A 20,952-nucleotide genomic window follows, 5' to 3' on the forward strand; every position below is an offset into this window, starting at 1 on the left:
AAAACAATACAAACAACAATGCAACTACAATTGACATTATTGTTATTATTGACCGAAAGTTGCTGACATTGCATGCTATTCATTTTGTTTGACAAAATATTCTTCAACTAAATTGCCCCTACTTTTAATTAAGGTCACCTGCGCAAACCATATTTTATTTTACACTAAAGAAAGTACAAGAACCTATTGTGTGCTCTGCAATCTCTAACTCAAATTAATTGAATTGTTACTGCTGTTACATTTAAAGCAAAGCTGGTTGTTGTCAAAGTTATTTTTCATAAAATTGCCTCTGGCTGCCATATGACCAGGCAGTTAGATTGAATATATCTCTTGAGTTAGCAGAGTCAGATCAGGGTGTGAGCTGACTTCATGAACCCCAGGGAGCAAATTAACAGTATCAATCTCTGTGCTTGGCCGTAACCTTTCCCCCATCCTGACTGACATTTGTCTTCTCCTTTGCCTTGGGCCTGCGCGTATGGCGGCCTGTCAGGCGATGCACACGCAGTCTCTGCATATGTTAAACAATCGCCTGCATGAATTATGCCTGTTTATTTTCTGTGTGATGTGAGAACACGTGCACATATACACCATTGTCTGTGTCGGTGCAGGTTAGCCCGACTGTGGCGTGTTCACTTCAATCTCTAGTGGAACTGAAACTGCGCAACTAAGGTTGCAACCTCGGGTCATGGCAGAGAATCACAAAGTGGGACAAAACTATCTACCTTTTTTTTTTTTTAAAGATATCTACGTTATCATCAGCGTTCATAAATGACGCTGTATGTAAACCTTTACTATATTCAAGGGTATTGTACATGGAATGGAATCTATTTAATGAGTCCACAGTTTGGCTATATTTTTGAGGAAAGCATTGCTCTCAAACAGAAGTTAAATTTAGAATATAGTGTATTTATTTTTTTTAAAAGAAGTTACTACAAATTGAGTTCATTAAAGGCTTTTTTCTTCATTCTGATTTAGGTCACTTTTTTATTTGTTAGTTTTTTTTGTTGTTACCTGTTTTTGCTGGTTGCTAAAACTACTCTAATCAAGCTGCGAAAAGCATAGTAAAAATATTTCTCTGAATTAAGATTTCAAATGAGTGGGAGGTGTTATCAATATTTAGAGTATTTTTTAGGAAAAAGCTTGTTCTTTGGAGGAAATATTGTTTCACATTTTAAAGATGACAGCCATTGTTTGAATTGAAGGCACTTGTCCAGGTCTCTGTTTTCTTCCCTACCCTTCCTCGTCTGAGGTTAAATTTTCGATATGGAAGGTTCTCTTTAATATGAATGAACGTCTGAGTGTTAAGGGGACACTTAGGAGTTCTGTCCCCCCTTCAGGTGAAGTGGCGTGGGAGAAAAGGGGAGGGAATAAGGCGGCGCATATGAACCTTTCAGTTGAGCTGTCATGGCACTAATGGAGGAAGTGGAGCAGAGGGTCAGGAGTCCTGAGCACCTGCGCAGAAGATTAACGACCACAGAGCCGAGGGATGAAAAGCTGGCCTGAAACATTTGGCTACCTCTCAAACGACCTATCTAAAGAAAACAACACTGAGAAATGTTAGTCCTTTGCCAGAGGAGAGTATAAGATTGCAAAATATATCCTCTCTCTCAAAAAATCACTGAAATCTAGCTTTCTGCTTTCAGTTATGTGACGCCATCATGGTCTACCTGGAATGTCCTCAGCCCACAAGGTGCAGTAAGATTGATATTGGGCTTCAGATTGTAAACTGCAGAAACCTTTATGATTACTTCAGCATGTAGTGTCAGAAAAGAAAAGAGATATCATCATTATTTCGACTCAAAGGCGGTCCCTCGCATTGTTAAAACAATTTGCCGCTCGTTAATGGAGGCTGTCAGGGCGGTGCGTAGAGGTCTGCTTCGAAGAGTTAAGTTGTAGGCTTTTTTTTCTGCCTGGGGAATCACGGCGGGTACAAAGCTCATTTCCTCATCAAACACAGCACGAGTGATTTGGAATATTTATGAGGCTCCCAATTTAAGTTAAACATTTAACGAGGAAAAAAAAATGCATCCGATTAATATGAGACAGCAGAAAGGGTTTAAATCCCTCTGGGCAACCAAGGCTAAAAATTAAACATGAAATACTAAGCATGAATTAAAGTGCCAACATAGTTTTACACACATGTGGTGTTACTGTTTTGGATGTACTATAGTGATACTGTACTTTGAAATAAGACTTTCATTAAATGTGACAAGAATACCAATAATCTATTATTTCTATTATGGATTAATAAAGTGAATGGCCCATACTAATATAAGAATGCCATATAATTAAGACAAATATTTGAATACAGGGGTATTTAAAGGACAAAATAAATGATCATTGCATCATCTCGGGTTGACTGCATAGAAATTATACGTAATCTTCTGCCATTGTTCTGCAGACATCACAGTTAGTAAGCTTGCTTAGGTCAGAGGGCACATGTAACACAACTCTGTATTGATTTTATTGATAATCCATGGCTCCCTTTCATTCTTTGCAGCGTCTCTTGCAGTTTCTGTTGCAGAAACAAGCTGCTAAAGTGGATGAGGGGGTGAGAAAGATTCTACTAGGCACCTTTGCCTTCCTGTTTAATTAACATTCATTTTGACATTAACTATTGTCATAAAACTGCAAGTGTTTAATGGTAATTTCTGACCTCCTATAAAGGAAAATTGCATAGGAAACTCACTCAAAAATGCATTGTCTTAATTGTATTTTAGGATAGATCTACCTATGTGTCTTTGTCTCATATTACACAAAAATGACAGTGACCCAGAGATATACACCTACTCAAAGGATTCCTTGATAGGACTTCTGGTCAGAGAATTTATCACGTAGTATTCTCTTGAAGTTTCAGAGAGAAGCACTGAGCCACAACAGTTAAACATGTCCCTGCAAACTTAGAATCCAGTTGGTTTGTGTATTCACTGGCAGCCTTTAGGGAAATACCTTTAGAAACTTTGCTTCAGGCCACCATGCTTTAGCTTTTTATAAGTGGCATCTCGATGGTTGTGTACATTTATACGTGCACGGCTGGGCTGTTGGTGACAAATTACACTCTACGTATGAACCCATTTCTTTATGTTGTAGAACTTGGAGTGGTTGACAGTCCTTCAAGAGCGAAGAATCAGTTGAATGAGTGTACCATCCTCTGTGAGTTGTGAAATATTATGCGTTGTTCATGCAAATGGTTTTCTGCTGTTATGTTGTCCAAAAATGCTATAGGCAAACCACCCCCACCCCCCAAGTGCGCTGTTGTGATCTCATCTTCTTAGCTGATAGGAGCCACGTCAGCCTCCTTCTGATCCACTTGGCAGGAGGTGAGGTTGGAAGGAGATTTGGCGGATGGCCCCTTGACCCTTGGGTAAGAACCCTAGCTGAGGCGATGGAGTCTGGATGACTAAAGCAATAGGAGTGTGATTAGCTGACCTGGTGTTTGAGTTTTGCAAGCTGTCCCATTTCGGGGGTTGTGGATGAGCAAAAGGGGCAGGGCAACTAAAATGGGACTGGATATTGATCGCGCCGCCATTATGAGAACAACACTCACATGCTATTTTTACAGCAGATGTGAAAGAGGAGGAAGAGGGCAATGCTGCTGAAGGCAATTCCATCTGTGACGTAATTCAGCTCCTAAAAAAAGCAATGGCACTCACTTTGAAAGGAGTGAGATGTACTGGAAAATACCTGCACAATCTAGCCAAATCCAATATAGGAGCACAAATTAGCAATTACTTCCTTTCATGTCTTGATATATCTCTTGTAGAGGAAATGTCCGCTGGTGAAGTTGAAGGTGGGTGAATGACACTGAAGTTTCTTCCCCATCAACTATTCATATCAAGGCACTTGATCTTTGATCAACACCGGTTTATAGGAAGGAGTTAAGACAACTAATCACAAAAGGAAAATTAAAACAATACAAATCACCTCCAGAATTTCCTATGCACGTGACTCTGGTGAACACCTGGATGTGGTTCAATCCCAAGTGCCCCTATCTTTTCCTTAGCCACGTCAGCCTGATACGTAGAGCAGGTTGCTGGTTTAGCAGATGGCATAGAAATCTTTGAAAAGTCTTGGCCCCCAACAAGCCCCAGGCGGCCCCTCGGGCCCACATGTGGCCAAAGCGCCACATACGCTTTAAGCTAGAAAGGACATTAAGGGGATAATAGTTAATAGCGAACCAGGTCATTTACGATCATGTGCATACTTTATGGAGCACAACCACTGAAATTGTGTGTGAGGGACTTATGCATGGCTGAGCACAATTTTAACTTTTCAGTTCAGCTAAAAGTACTAAAAGTATTCATTGTAGAGTCACACTGTTGGATAAACATTGCACAATATTTCAACTGACTTAATTGCTTGTGCCAGTTGACATGAGTGAGATTGTTTTTTTTTTTTAGTCATATGACTGACCATGAAATTTTTCACTCAGCATGATACTGCCACTTTCCATTCCATTGAACGCCACGTGACATGTCACTCCACCATGGTTAAGTATATAGATGAAAAGATAGGCTCTTTAATATCCAGGAATTCATTTCATTGTGACAAGCATGATGAGAGCTAAACTAGCCCACAGCACAGAACATAAGCCAGGTTAGTGTATGTGAATTAAACCCAGTCATCTCCTCCAAATTGTAGCAAGCATTCCTAATGTACCCATATTGAAAAAACAAGGCATTCACGGTAATTAAACACTATAATAATAATAATATATACATTCAGTAAGTCACCTGGAATTTTTTGTCCTACTGCTTATCATGTAACAAAGATTTGAAGGGACAGAAACTGATATAAGATAGGAATGTTTTAAAAAAAAAAAAGTGAATAGGGACATCTTTTTCTACTATACAAAGTGACATTATATGTATTATTTATAAATGTAATAGTACTTTATTCATAATTCAATTCTAGCTGAAGAATGCTGCAACATGCCGTCAGCATCTCAAATATTGGACTTAGACGGCAATATGAGGAAATGCTTCTATTCACAAAGCCCTCTCTTTGTTCCTTGTCTGTTGAAATGACATGGTTTTTAATCAGCCAATCCACAAAATGTCTGAGTGCACCCAAGTCATTAACATACATACACACGCACGCAAGCACACCTATCCTGCTCACTGCAAAGCTATTAGAGAGATGGAAGATGACGAACTAAATGAAGCCATTAGTTACGCAAACCTAATGACCATCTTATTTGTGTGTCTAAACCTGATCCATTCCCCTTGCCGGAGGTAAATAGTTCCTCCCTCAAATGCTTTTCAAGGAATTGAGTAAAAACAACAGGCGCATCAACAACAAAAACAACATCAGGAGCCATAATGAACACTCAGGCGATTGCATCCATTACTTCTCTACACTATGCGGGCCCCTTCATAGGGATTACCCCTGCTTGCAGAGAGGTTGATTATTAGACGCTCGCAAAGGTTTCGTTTGAATCGCCCCAGTTAAACGAGAAATTGCAGGATGAGGAGAGAGGGTAATAACTGTTATTAACCCCGTGCGGGCGGCGGTGTAAAAAGAGCACCACAATAACGAGGTGCACCAGCAAGGTTTGAGTCTCAGCGCAGCTACCACACCCCCGAGGAGAAGCTAACTTATTAAAATAATGAATTAGCCGACCAGATTACTGCAGCCTGCGGCAAAGGCAATTATCCCCCTCCAAATCCCTGGATGGGGCTCCCTAGCGCCACCATAAAACAAGTGCTTGGAAAGCAGGAGCTCGTCCCTCCACACAAATGAATAGGCTGTTAATTAGGAGCCCTCCCGTTGCGGTTAGTCTTCCCACTGCCATAGAAGAAGCTTCTTCCATGGCTGAAATAGGAGATGGAGAGGTTTCTCAATGAATGTGAGTGGAAAAGTAGAAAAGGAAAAATAATGGAACTGAATGATTGGATGACTATAGCCAGGAGACTTGTTGGAACAACAGTGTGTGGCCTCAAAATTGCCATTTCAACAATTAAAATAGTTTTGGATCTGGAGATCTTATTGTGTGGATGTTGTCAGATGACAGAAAAGCATATTTTAAGTCTGAAACAAACAATTTTTAATGAATATTATCATTAAGTATTTTCAGATCTTGTTCTCTTGCAGAATTTTGATAGGACATAACCATGTCCATTATTGTTGTTATTTATCAAAATAATCAAATATGTCAACATTGTTTTATATTATCTTGCTTAAGGTAAAATGTAATGATGTGTTAAGTATATATCGTGATAAACTGCTTCAACTTGTGGAAGACTTTGCAATGTGAATTGCATTTGAAAAGGTTATTTTTTCCCCCCTGTGGAGTGTTGGATGTTTAATTTATCTCATTATAGGCATTTGAAATCAGTTTGGAGCTAATATAGAGCAAGTCACAAGCTTTACAGTGTGTCTAGTTCCCAAGAGAATGATTAAATGGCCACACAGATATGCAAGATACAGAACATTATGCCAATGTACTGTATGCATATGGCTGCAAGCCTTGAAACAAATGCAATTTCACGTCATTTGAATGTCTTTCATGAGGCAAGAACTCTTTTGAACTGTCTTAAAACGCTCTTCGGCCATGCAAGCTACTAGTGGCCCTGGGTACAGAGGAGTTATGTCGAGAGGCCCAATTAATGATGGGCGTCGGCGAGCAAATGAATGAAGAGCTTTGAGAGGATTCCTCCACCTTAAATCCCTCTGTGCTGCTGCTCCCAGACTGCCTGTGAAGAACAATCAAAAGGCAGCAACCCCCTCCTATTTGTCATTTTTAGACATTAGCCAGACATGGGCCTGAATATTAACCAGCTCCTTTTCCAGGAGAGTTCCACACCAAAGGCTGTGTGTGGCAATATACATTTTTAATCACAGCGGAGAAGCAAACGTCTCAGGCACTCTCATCTATTTCAGTGTGTTTAACTTAACTGTCACAAAACAAATCTCATAACTGCCTTCATTTGTTCTGCTTCATTTTGATCCTATTCCCAATTAACGGGGACATCTACTTTTTGTATATTGCATGTTCTTTTTTTGTAGAACAGGTGGGTCAAAATGGCAATGCTTGCAACTCCCTTCAAAATAATAATAATGGACACTTCATTGCTATGTGGCAAGTGATTTTTTTTTGTTTTACAGCTGTACTTCAACTTACGAGGTTTCTTCATGTGAAATATTCCAGTCACGAAAGATCGCAATGGCAAAATTTTGTCTCTGGATACAAAATAAGTACAAGTTATGAAAAGAGAAGTCTCAGGAATTCAAACATCCCCCAAAAGGTAAATAGACTAGTACCACCCTGTATTTTATTTCGATATTGGTGTGATAGGGTTGCTCTCTCTTTTGTGAGCTTTTGCAAGTGTTCTTAATGAAACTTTCTTTGCCTTTCATCATGGGCCTTAAGAAAGTTATTGCGATGCAAGTGAAAAGAAGTACCCTTCCCTGTTCTCAAAGAGTTCACAGGTGGTTCTATCACCCAGTTTGATGATGCATGCTTTGCACTTTTTAGGAAAATTCCAAAAAGTCCTTAAACTCATTTGTCTCTGGACTGATATTTCACCAAATATAACAATTTTAAGTTTAATTGAAATTACCGAACTACTTCTGGAACTGATTAATTTTGTAAGTAGAGATATTCTACTCAAACCTGAATTAATTAGATGTATATTTCAGTTATAAAAGAACATAAAATAACAATAGTTATTAGCAATGTATTGTTTTTAGTTCTGCTGCTTAATAATAATATATGATAAGTCATAATTTGCTGCTCATTTCTATGCACTGGGCCAGTGTGGTGTTAGACATGTGGATAGAGAACGAAAGGTAGGGCACGGTTGCCAGGCCTGCAGGGAAATGATATGTCCACCCATCCCCCTATAGGCCTCCCCTACTGTGGCCCGTAGCACCTCGGTTACAAGATCACTTGACTGTCATGGCACCGCACGGGTGATCTGGCCTTATTATCTGGAGACAAGACATTTAAAAAAAAAAGATTATAATGGGTAATCTTATGTCTTATTATTTAAAAAAAATAATACGGACATGGCTGTCTAAAATATGGACACGATTCACTTGTGGTAACGAGTAACCCTGTTCCAATCGGTGATTCATCCATTTTCTCTTCCTAATTTATGACACCAAAGAACAATGCTCAAGACAAGTACACCATATGATTGAAATATTACAAGAGAAAAAGCTCTCTCAGCAACATGCATTTGAATTGTCTATTTTTCACATGTGCAACTAGCTTGCCATTTATTAATCATTGTTTATGGAGAAATTATAGAAATCCGTTAAGTGAGGCACGCCATGCATGGCCTGGCACTGCACTGCCAGCATTTATCAATCACTCTCTCTCTCTGTGTTACTAAAGTGAAAACTGAGAAAAGTCATTGGCGCCCAATGAAAGTTTTCCTATGGAAATGTTGCCTTCCATTAAGAACCAAATTAACCACTAGACCAGTGCTTTTCTTAAACATACAACTGCAACGAGTTACAGTCACTAATGTGTGATTTATTATGTTCTTGGCGACGTTATATTACTACTTCTGCCCAGCTTATCCGTTCCACTGTTGGGACACTGTAAGCATACATGTATTTGTGTGAGAAGGGGGTTGAAGCACAGAAGGCAGCCATCATTCAGTGGTGATGGTCGGCATTCACACGTAACAGCAGTTGACCAACGACAGACAGGGAAGGTCATACGAGGCTTAGACGTCTTTAAATCCTGGCAAACCATCACACACCTTTTAGTCTGATGAAACGCTTATATACATCACTTTATAATGTGCATTTGTGTAATATTTAAACAATGTTTTCATACTTACCTTCATATTTTTCTCTTTCTAGAACTTTGACAGCTCTTTGCTATTCCTTCTTGGTTGAATGAATAAATAGCCGAGATGATCAACTCTACTGGAGATGAAAACTGACTAAAAGGTACACTTTAATTTTTTTTTACATACCCTTTCTGATCATATTTCAGTATTCTTTCCTAGTAATCATTTCCGGAAAGTAAATATGCTGCAATGCAATCATGGACAACATGGATTTTTTTTAAAAATGTTGGATCAATCATAATGTGTAAAGTCACACCCCATTACATAGATTATGAAAAGAGCTCGTATATACTAGTGTATTACGCATGCATATACTTGTACACAATGCAATGCTTGGGAGTATTTGTTTTGTTTTAATGTGCCATTATCTCGCAATGTTTCTCTTCACATATTGTGGATATTTTTTTTATTTTTTATATGGCCTACAGTGGGTGTGTCGCCCCCATAAAGCCCGATCCATTGGTCAAATATTTTTAGTGGAGGAAGTTTGTGCATGCTTGTGTGTAATATTCCAAATTCATAGCAAATATAGCTGTGCTATATTTCATGCTTGTGTGTATTTGGAGATTCTCTTAATATGGCTCACGTTTACTTGTGTTAAAAGTTTACGTGTACAGTATATATATTCTAAAAAAAAAAAAAAGACAAACAGCTGTAACTGTCACAATTGAGGTCTATAAGGTCGATGTCAGTTTTGGATGGAAGCGATAATTCTTAGCAGGTTAAAGTTCAATAGTACGACATCTGGCCTTTGATATCATCTTTTACCAAAATATCAGTACGTACATTTAAAGGTTTATTTTGTTTTGTTTAACTATTAAGATGGATAATATCTGTTGGATGGAGATTACCCATGAAGTTTTACGTCGGCAACCTTTGTACTAGCCCCTCCATTGTGGAAAAAAGGGCATAGATAGGAAGGCAGATAGAACGGATCAATAAGAAGTGCAGTTTTCTCCTCGGGCATTCTTTCATATCTCTCCCTTGTTTGTGCTTTCAAGGGGTCGGGGGTAGGGCCCAGTAAAGTGGTAGCGTGGGCGGGCTTTTACCCCCTTTATCAATCGGGATTTTAATTACACACGTCTGGAGCGACAGCTAGATTAGAAACCAATCGACGCTATCGGCCACAAAATCTAATTACTGTTTATTGACAGATAAGGGCAGGCCCCCTTACTTTTCCAAATAAGATAACCCCCCTCTTGCACAATGAAGAGCAGCTCATACTGTCATGAAAGACTCTATAATAAGTAAAGCATCACCAGAGAATTCTTCCACGCTTTTACAGAGACATTCCCTCTAAGGAGTTTTCTCAAACGTATAACATAGGATCAGTGAGACAGAGAGAGAGAAAGAGAGAGAAAGAGAGAGAGGAATGACACCTCTTCTTTCGGAAACAGAACCTGTGCGATTGAAATGTTACAATACCATTTCAATATTCAAATTCCTCCATTTACACATTAATCGATCAAACCTTAATGATGACTAATGTGTGACCTTTAACCTCATGGAGAGCACACTGCACTCTCTGTAGCTACAGCTCCCTAGAGGATGTTCCATCCTCACCCTCCAAGATGTCCCACTCTCATCCAACTCTCAGCCCCGCCCCTTGACACCCTTGCCCATCTCGTCCCTTTTACAGCCTTCTAGGCCGCTCTTTTTCTTTAAACTGAGAATGTGCCTCAGGTAAATATGGGAGTAAATGATTGGATTATTGTTCTTTCATTTGGCTGTGTAGTAATGGCTGGATTATAAACATTGCAGGATATAGATTTCCTGTCAGATCCTATGAATCAGACGTCCTTATCTCATTTCCAGACTGCCGCTCCACCCAGCGCGGCTGTGCATGCACACGCAAACACAAGCATACACACACACACACACACACACACACAATAGCGGATACATGCAGCTTGTGATTGAAACTGGGAGGGAGACGGAGGGACTCTGGCCACCAAGCACAAAATAGGCGGTCCAAAGTCCATTTGAAGATTTCAAAAACCACTTAAGCCCCCTGTCCATATTTGTTAAGCAAGTAAATCTAAGGGCCGTGGTGCATAGAATTCAAAGAGCACACAGGGATGGCAACGTAGGGAGCATCAAAAAGCAGGGGAAAGGGAGTAAGATGTCTCCTAAATGAAATTTAAGGGTGGTCTGAATTGAACGTGGCTGACAGTAGGTGGAGAGCAAGAGGCACTTAAAACCTGATTCAGTTTGAATGCCAATCACAAAAAAATGATTGGGTTATTTTGATGCAGTTTTTTGGGGGGCTGAAAAAGAGAATATGGCTCGTCATAGCAGTGTTTGTGCCTGAACATGTATCACGTCATTGTCTCTTGTTTCATTCTGATTCATTTCACTGAATTGCCAGAAGTGTAACCATGCAGAATGGCCGAGTGAACCAGCAAATACTGCAATTCATCAATAAAGTCTGCTTACAATTACAGCCAATAAACCACACACTTTCTATAAGGTCACTAAAGAGACTTGAGTTTGAGGACAGATTACGGAATAATCGTGTAATGCGCTGGTTTCCTAAATAATGCGTCCTCCAGTGAGAAACTCTGTATGTATTCGTATGTGTGCTTACGTCTTGATCCCATCTAATTTCAAAGTGCTTTAGTTTGACTTGTCTCAAAATTGTATTTTTAGACCACTTCAAATGTTTAGCGTTGGGCCATCAGCGCAGGCAGCAGAGAGCGATAATCGCTGTTTGATTGAGGATGACTTTGAGAGAGGCCGTACACATGTGTACACACCATTAAGTTACTCTTGGGAAGGAACAATGGGCTGCTTTCAAAAGGCAATTTTTTAAACTTGTGGCATTTGCATTGATTAAACAGTATCTGTGTTTACACATATAAGCACATTTTTAAACTTTTATAAATGACTATTAGTTTAGTAGTTAGTTAGGTAGTGAAATTGACACTTTCAGTATTGGAGTCTATACCAAGTGCTCAATTAAAAAAACAATTGTACAATTCACTCATTCATTTTCTGAACCGCTTTATCCTCGTGGGGGGTGCTGGAGCCTATCCCAGCTGACTCCGGGCCATAGGCGGGGAACACCCTGAATCGGTGGCCAGCCAATCACATGGCACAAGGAAACGGACAACCATGCATACTCACATCCATATCTAGGGCAATTTAGAGTGTCCAATCAGTCTACATGCATGTTTTTGGAATGTGGGAGGAAACTGGAGTACCCAGAGATAACCCACGCAGGCCAGAGCTGTGAGGCCGATGCGCTAACCACTCATACAGCGGGCCACCCAGTAGTATAATCATATTTGAATTATTCAAAGCAAAAACTTGTTGATGGTAACAATTTAGTGAATTTGTCAAGTGTAGTGTAGTGATGCAAATGAAATGTGTTATGAGTGTACTCTGGTCAAGTCTCAACTATATTAGGCAGGGCGGTTATTGTGGTTTGAAATGATATTTAATTTTGAGTGTATTTCATGAGGCGCATGGTAGCAAACATTGATATATCACGCAAAGGAGTGTGATTTTTTTTAACCGTTATACATTTTGGAATAGAGCTCTTCGTACAAACAGAATATTGCATTTGATTTCACATTTTAGACTTTATGACATATTTTAAAGTTAAGATTAGGTCAACTTAATCAATTGTTTTGTGTTTATTTTTAAACCACAGACTGGTAGTTAATGCTCCAAACAGAGGGAACTCAATGAGGCCCTTTTGTCATTCCTTAGTGCTAAAGTGCTGCACCATTACATTTATAGATTTTCTCGTTGATGGCATAATTTGGCCTTTATATCTCTCTCAAATGAAGTGATCCTCAGTTCTTCTAGTGTATGGCTCAATGTTCAGGTTCCATTTTCAAATACACTTAATTGCATTTGAAAGCCATCAATAATACTTTCTCGGGTGGCAATATAATTCTTTTGATGTCACTTAATTTCCACGCTGAAATGATTCCATCAATAGTCTCCAGTCAATTTCTATCTTTCACCATGAATTAATCTATTAGGGACAGTGATTATATGTTTGTAAAGGAGATGCTTTTTGTGCTCATAAGTCAGTGGAGTTGAGTGTTCATTGTGCTTCTGGCTGTTGGCACTCTTCTGGTTGTCATTCATCGGCTATGTGAATAACAGTCTTTTTTTAGGAAAATAAATAAAGGCACCCTTGCTGTATAGGTCCTCTGTGGCTTTGTTGTGAGAGAGCCCTCCCTCTAGTGGAGACGCTCAAATCAGAAGTACAAAGTATCAAATGGAGAGGGGGAAATGTATTGCTTTAATTGCATGACTTTGAATTGAGCCGTTGTTTTTCTTAATATCTCCTATTATTCATGACACTTATAATAGTTTCCTCTTTGGACTCTAAGGATAATATTTTCCACCTTGGAACTTTCAATAACTTTGCAGAACTGATCCTTAAAATGTGGAAAAACTGTATCCATAGAAATAAAATGATGCTTATTGATATACTTTTAAAAAAAGCAAAGTAAATAAATAAATAACATGTTGACTTCTCTGCACTCAATGTTAAAGCTGGACAGGTGTATGTTTTTTATTGTATCTGTGTAAAAATGGTAGCCCTTTGATCCAACACCCAGAATAAAATAATAAAATAAAAAAAGTTTAATTCTGTGCACTCTTAAGTTAAAGATTTGTGCGTGCGTGTGTAAAAGACACACATTATCAAATTCTGAAACAACCAATGAATAGAATGGACATGAATTTAATTTGATCATTTGAATCCTCACTTATTCAGGCAAGATACAAAAATAATATAATTTAAGGCTTATTTAAGCGCATAATATTGCGACGCTCCTTCTGGTTGACGCGACTCGCAAGTCTTATTTGCAGGTGGGGGTGTTTGTTTTTACGTGCGGGGGGCGGAGTTGCAAGTGAGGCAGTGGCGTGCGACAGTTTGACGGGGGGCCCTGGAAGCCCACAGCCAGCATTACGCCCACCGAAGTACTATAGCCTGCTTTCCAATACTACTACTATACCGCATTTCCAGAGGCTGAGAAACCCGACAGACATCATCACTTTCTGACAGTACGCTAGTCGCCTGGGACAGTGACATGCCTAGAAAGGTATTTTATACATTAGTTAGTTAATCTCATATTATCTTTACATTCACCCTTCTTTTTGGTGATGTTTTAAAGTTGTAGCTTTCATTGTCATTCAGAAAAATATAGGGGATGGATTAATATTTAATTGCATTTGTCAGTGGATGTTAAAAGTCAATAAATCATTTGTTTCAGGACTAAACTGTATGTATTCTATCAGCATCCCTCACATTTTCACTTCAGTTTATTTGAGGTCCTGTAAGGTCAAGAGGAGGTCAATTATAATGACTGAGAAATATCCCACAAGATTGTAATGTTAGTTTACTTTCATTTATATCTCTACCTTAACTCCTTGTTTTGGAGTGTTTGCTTCTCACAAAGCAGGCTGCAATCACAGATGGACTTGTGAATGTATACAGTACCTATATAAACATACTATATTACTTTACTATATTTAATCTATCATTTCTGTCATGCTTACATCATGATCATTTTCCTCTCAGCATTCTGTTTTTTTTTTTTGTTCCTGTGGGCAAAACGGTAGTAAACATAAAGCAAAAAATATATATTCCTTAACCAGCACTTGATTGTAATAACCATGCATTTTATTATTTGAGGTGCTGAGGTGTCATCTAAGTTGGAAAACTTTAGTAACTTTTTTTCCCCCTTCGGGTCTTGCTTCTTAAGTAGCAATAGTTAATTTAAAATAAACACAAGTGGACATGATTTACTCCTTGACAAAACAAACACTTATTTTCAGTTTAAACTCGCAACAATTCTAACAGATGACATAATCAAGTCCTTGCCTACTCCTGTTACCGCTTTAACTTTTCATGCAGTGTGATCGAGTGCCGGCCTCACGTGGCTCTATTCTTTATTTCTATCAGATCCTTCTCTGTCAAATCAACTGTCACATGCTGTGATTTTTCATAACAGAGCTGATAAGGAGGAGCGATAGCAGCTTTCAGCAGGGCTTTCATAGCTCACACGGTGCGACACAAGTCAGAATGTCACTTAAAAGATTTGGCAAGCCACATGAAAACATGCAGATATGAGATTTGTCTCATCCAGGCAGTTACCAAGGTGAAAGGTACCATTCAAGTTAGATACCAGGATAATACTATTGTACATTGTATCATGACAGTATCACCACTTCTTCTGATTCCCCTTGGGCTCATTCATGTTGATCCCAACATAAAACAATAAGCCTTACTGGGAGGGATAACATCATCTGCTTTGCACCCTCAGTTTTACTTCCATCAGTTTTACTTCCATCAACGTCTGTGGTGTGATGTCCTGTTGGAGTCTTGAACCTTTGTTTGACAGTATGTTTGTATGGAACCCTGGAATTACGCTGACAGATGCTAGATTTGGCACCGGTCTTAATTGGATTGAATTTATTTAGTCATTTGTTTTGGTCCCAAAAAAAAGAGAGAGCAGATGCTATGAAATGAGTGCCACTGTGGAGACACTATTGTTGCGCATCAATAGGCTTGTGATGATCAATAGGGATTGCGTGATGTTTTTGCATCGATTATAGAAACGTGAGCCGATGAATGGAACAGGATTCCTCTCCAGGGCTTACACTGTTCCTGCTCCATCTAGCAAAACCATGGCATGAATCTACTTTAACTCTGCTGCCACTTGTATAAGACTTTGTACATTTAGTAGGAGTCAGACTCAGGAGGCCTTTTTTTTACCAAGTTGCATTTATTGGTTTTACCCAATAAATGCCATAATCTGTTCTCGTACAATGCGAGGATACAGTAACACGGGAACTCTTGCTGACTGTGAAATGCTATCTGCATTCTCTGCATTCTTACTGAGCTTGATCAACACTGAAACACAGAAGCTTCTAAAGCCAGGGTTAGAGGAGCAGAGCTGGATTTTCCGCCGCTTTAGAAGATGATGGGTCTCCACACCATGAGTTATAGCTCCAGATCATTTCTCGCAGGTGTTGAAAGGTTCACAATGCTCTCACACATGTAACATCCGCATGCGTTGCCAGCGACATAGCTCAATAAATAAATTAACCGTCTTTTGTGGTTTGAAAGCTATTGCCTTTTTTTAAACTGGGCTGCAAATGCAGTCCACTCCGTAGTGCATCATCTATAAAGTGGCTTTGCTGTATGGCATTCACCTATGTGCTTTTCAGACACTTTTAAAAATGTTATTCAGCATTTTAGATGAGTTCACTATTTGAGTACAGATTCTAAACTCAATATTAAGGAGAACGCTAGATTTTGATCATTATGAAATCATCTTTAGAACAAAATTGCTTTGCTTGTTTACATTTTTTGTTGTATTGTGCGTGTTATACTCAATTTCAATGGAGTTTGCCATATATAAAAAAGTGAGCCCTGCTGATACTGCTTAAGGTAATGTTCTGTTACTGTAATTACTTTCTAAATAGAAGTAGTCCCACTCAGCCGGCATGTTTGCTTAGTAGTTTGGATTTACATTAGCCGAAAAGCACCATGGGACTGAAAACACAAGACTACTGGATTGGATCCGATCTTGTGACAAAATCCGATACTGTCCAATACTCCAAAAATAGATGTATGGCATGCCAATACTGAATATCGGATCGGGACATCACTAATCCAGATTGATGTCTCGTTACACCGCTCCACTAGTAATCATACATGCTTAAAACATGTATGTATGCTGGAATGGTTCACTTGCCTGACTTCAGTGCAGGCAGTCGTGGGCTCAATTCCCTCTGGTGGCAGTATGATTGTGAATTTGAATGGCTGTCTGTCTCTCTGTGTCCCCAATGATTGACCAGCGACCAGTCTAGGCCAGGGTCTAGTCTGCCTTTCACCTGGGATAGGCTCCGGCAACCCTTACGAGGATGTGCAGTTCGGAAAAAGTATGAATGAATTAGACAGTGTGAGGTCCGCATTCTTAAATAGCTGTGCCATTAAGAAAGAAGAAACTTGTTTTGGAAAACATTTTATTTTCCTTTGCTTTTATACAACAGACAACATCTTTTAGGAGCTTTGCTTTCATTCGCAACTTTTGTTATATACGCTTGAGTCTTAAATACTTTTTTTGATCCAATATCTCCTCCTCCCAGCCCTAGTGCTGTGATTTTGATATAGTTTCTCAATGACTATACATTATGGTGTTTTTGTTTTTTTACTATTCAGTGGATATTATGTTTATGGCACCTTGCTGAATCCTGAAAGTTTTTACACCGCTTCTAATGTTGTGTGTGTTGTGGTGTGAACACGCGTATGCGTCCGTGTGTGTTGTATCCACGCAAAGCGAGAATTTTGGATCCCTCCTCCTCGGCGCTGGGCCGACTGCCTCCCTCACTTTAAGTCCTCCCCTTCGGAGCCAGCCAACAGCAGCTGTTCCATATTCATCAAGCCCTTGAGTCTTAAAGAGCCCTATCCCGCCTGTGGAAAGAGTCATTCCTCTCGCTGGCGCTTTCATGCACTCTCCATCTCCGTCCTCCATCCCGTCACTGCCTGTGTGTCTCTCCCTCCCTCTCTCTTTCTCTCTCTCTCTCTGCCCCCTCCGCTCTCTCTCTCTCTCTCTCTCTGTCCTACACACATGCACTCTCTTGCAATCAGAGACAGTCTTCTTGCCACACATCTAGGCATAAACAACACACACATGTCCCCTTACACACCCTCACAGTCACTCAGTCCATCAGAGTCCAACATACCTGTGCAGGCTGGGGGAAGCGCTGTTGGAGGGGGGTTTCGGCAGCAACGTCTCTGAGGGTGCCCTGCTCTGTCATTTGGGGAAAGAAGCGGCTCTCAATTGTTTTCTCTTTCCTCTCCCTCTCATTCCTGGAATGCTAAAAGTGGACTGATGGACATTTCAGAACTTTGTCTTCCAGACCCTCTCAGCTATCATAACCAGTAGGTGCACTCTTTTTCTTCCTTTCACTTTTTCATTTTAACCTCTCTGTGTTCATCATTATTGACTTTAATTCATCTTATTTCATTTTGTCTGCACTTATCTGTCTAGTATTCCATTTTTTTAGCTTTTTAACTTTTTCTGTGTATATGTCCTTTTGCATCAGTTATTTAGGTGACAGTTTCCAGCAACAGGGCAAGAGAAAATGTATGTACGTGTGAGAATTTGCGTGTAGTGTAAATGTTTTGTGTGAGCACATCTTTTATGACCGCCTTGACATGTTCCATTCCGAGTGTGTGGGCTAAGTTAAGTTATTCCGTTTTACTTATTCTTTTAGTGTCATTTTAATTACTTCAGGGTATGATTTTGTCTATGGTCACCCAATAGCTGTGACAGTACAAGTTTTAAGTTAAAACGGGTTAAAAGCAAATGTATATAACATCACATAAGAGTAGAATATTTGCACAGTAAAGGCCGTAACAAAAAAAAACAAAACAAAAGGACGACTCGCTGTCATGTCCTAAGCGGCACGGAAAATAGTCTGCCACCTCAGTTCAACACTCTGATTCACCCCATTTAACATCACTGCACCTAACCTACAATTTGAGCTTTTAAATTACATATGTGCACCATTTTCATGGTATGTTCAGTACTTAAAGCAAAATTAATCACTGCTAGTTTTAAATAATAAAAAAAAAAGATACCGGCAAGCCTTGGGTGTAAAAGGGTTGATCAAATATTTGTATTTATTTAAAGTCAAGTTAAATTCAGTCAGCTATTTATATGTATTGATATATTTACTTAAATATAATTTAATGTGTAGTTGAGAATTTACAATGCTTTTCTTGTTAAAATTATGGCAAGTTTTCCGCCAAATGTAATCACATAAAAATGTAAATTCATTATTATTAAATCCCTTGTTTAGTTACTTTATACATTTAGAAAGTTTAGAATATTTGAATAAAAATGTCAGGGAAGTACTTGCTTCTTTTTTTAATACACCTCCTCTTGCCGATATTCTACTTTGCTTTAAAAACTCCAGTTTGCAAAACTTGTGACATTATTAAAATTGCATAGAGTCTTTGTTAATATGCTGGATGTAATTTTTACTTACATTATGAATCTTGTCAAGTTAATAATAAAGTCTAGGTATAGGATATAGAATATATTTGAAGTATAATTTTAACTTTAAAACACTAGTTTTATTTCAAAGCAACTTTTCAGACGTCTCATTGTCTCAATAACTATGTTTCATAAATTGTGCACATCTCATTATTTATCTGAAAAGTTAGATGAAGAATTCAGGTATTAAAATCTGAAAATTCATTTCCCAAATCCAACATGCCATAAAAGCAAGTAAATTACGTTTTGCATGTTTCCTTTATATTGAAAATTATGCTTGTGAAGTTTGATTTTGTCTCCTTTAACTGAACTTTCACACACTTACGCATGCACACTCACATAAGAACACATTTAATACAAGCGAAAGCTTATTGCTTCATCAGTTTGCTAAACTGATTAAAAATCAGCATATTTACAATTTTCTAAATATTGAAATATAAAAGATTCTCTTAGTGTCACAAGCTGATAATTTAACAGGCATAAAGTGCGGCAGAATGTTGGGAAATATGTCCAAATAAATGTATGATTATTAAACTCCCAACCCATACATACACACACAAGCACAACTCCTTGCCCCCCACCACAAATACAATCAAAAGCCAAGCAAAACTTGACAACTAAAATCATTGTCAGCCTTAAAACATATTTTTTTCTGAAATATACTTTTTGTTTGAAAATGTAATATAAATTTATTGAAGAATCGTCTTTTTTTTCCTCTTCAGCACATACACTTTCTATTGAAGTTGACACCAATGGTTGATGAGAGAATTAGTTGAATATATACAGAATTGACTCTTTAAATAACAGTAGCATCATAAAATCCCTATCGCAGCACTTTATAGATTGACCTGAAAAGCTCACTTTTTCCAAAACGGTCTTCAGAATAGATGTTTATTTTAAATAAATTATTAACAACAGGTTTAATTATCATTTTTTGTGGATATTTTTTTAATGAACATAGCAGCAGTTTTTATGTTTTCTTAAGTTGCAACCTTACAGCTTATAGTCAAATGTTACGACATAAATATGTTTTCGGGTACTTGTGATTTTTCGGTGGTCTTAAATGTACCATCAACACCTTGATTTTTCTTCTTTTCCCACTGCTTCAGTGAACTGCGCTATCCAACCCAACCCCTCATGAAATTAGACCTTTTTCATGTTTTTTTTGTATTTGTTTTTTTAAGTTAAGATAGCACACATTGATGGATTAGATTTAAATTTATTTGACATTAGACCCTTTCTTGTGCAGCATTGGAGCCTGCAAACACCCATGCAGGAGTCCATCCGATAGATTCTTATTAGGTTTCAGGAAAACAAGGCGAGGGAATTACATTAGTGTATCTTAAGTTAAAAGCTCTTTGCTCTTTGACCAAGTGTTTCATTGTTGTTGGGCTAATCAGATTTCTGCTGTCTTCATGGAGATGCTATCACAGGTTAGAGGCAATGATGGGTAACCAAAGCAGCCGTGCACAGACACTATCCAGATGGGATCATCTTACGATAATTTGGTTTCCGAATACATTACAAGAAGAGGCTCCTAGCTGAGAAAGGCCACCCCGCTAAGAGACGTGAGCCTCAGTAGCCTCTGAAACTGCCGCCCCAGCTGACCAGCCCGCCTTTCTTCCTTGCCGCCTGTATTCAGGAGGCATTGTGGCGTCTATGATGTCTATAAATTCAGTTTGTCACACCATTCTAAATACTTCTTCCTTGTACCAACAGGGCTTTGTTGTCCAATTCATTAGAGAGATTCCTGAGTCCACTGGCCACGCTGGAGCCTTCTCATTTCTGGTATCTAGTATTTTTACTTTCACTGTAAATGTGTCACTCAGATTGAGTTGAAAGGGGGAGGGGTAGAAAGTACAATGGCCAAATGGGGATGCTGAGTAAATGAACACTCCATGGATGCTCACGATTTTTTTTGTCAGCCTGGAACAACCTTACACAGAAATAAAATCATTTTAAAGGCGTTATTTCCAAATATATGTATTTTGGGGCAGATAATATCAATATAAATTTTGTTTAACTTAAGATGCGGTCCCTAAAGCAAACCCTTGGTGTGTTTTTTTTTAATTTAATAGTGCTCAAAGTAGCTACTGCAACAAAAAAAT

General features: G+C 38.7%; 1 protein-coding gene across 9 annotated transcripts in view; it reads left to right on the plus strand.

Moving 5' to 3' along the window:
* Positions 1–20,952, plus strand: part of esrrb (estrogen-related receptor beta) — an 85,380-nt gene that overhangs the window by 31,399 nt on the left and 33,029 nt on the right. The window contains exons 1-7 of one of the 9 annotated variants that reach the window (XM_077730772.1): positions 1,596–1,690; positions 2,501–2,551; positions 3,091–3,153; positions 3,276–3,364; positions 7,108–7,247; positions 8,818–8,907; positions 20,564–20,632. Coding sequence is in view for 4 of the 9 variants with exons in the window: in XM_077730767.1 (XP_077586893.1) it covers positions 17,675–17,724; positions 20,564–20,632 (119 nt within the window). In the remaining 5 variants the exon portion in view is untranslated. Of the gene's footprint in view, positions 1–1,594; positions 1,691–2,500; positions 2,552–2,952; positions 3,365–7,107; positions 7,248–8,817; positions 8,908–17,354; positions 17,725–20,563; positions 20,633–20,952 lie in introns of those variants that run through there. The other 8 variants (XM_077730771.1, XM_077730773.1, XM_077730775.1 and 5 more) reach the window with 8 other exon arrangements.

This window comes from Stigmatopora nigra, chromosome 13 (genome assembly GCF_051989575.1).
Source record: "Stigmatopora nigra isolate UIUO_SnigA chromosome 13, RoL_Snig_1.1, whole genome shotgun sequence".
NCBI lineage: Eukaryota > Metazoa > Chordata > Actinopteri > Syngnathiformes > Syngnathidae > Stigmatopora > Stigmatopora nigra.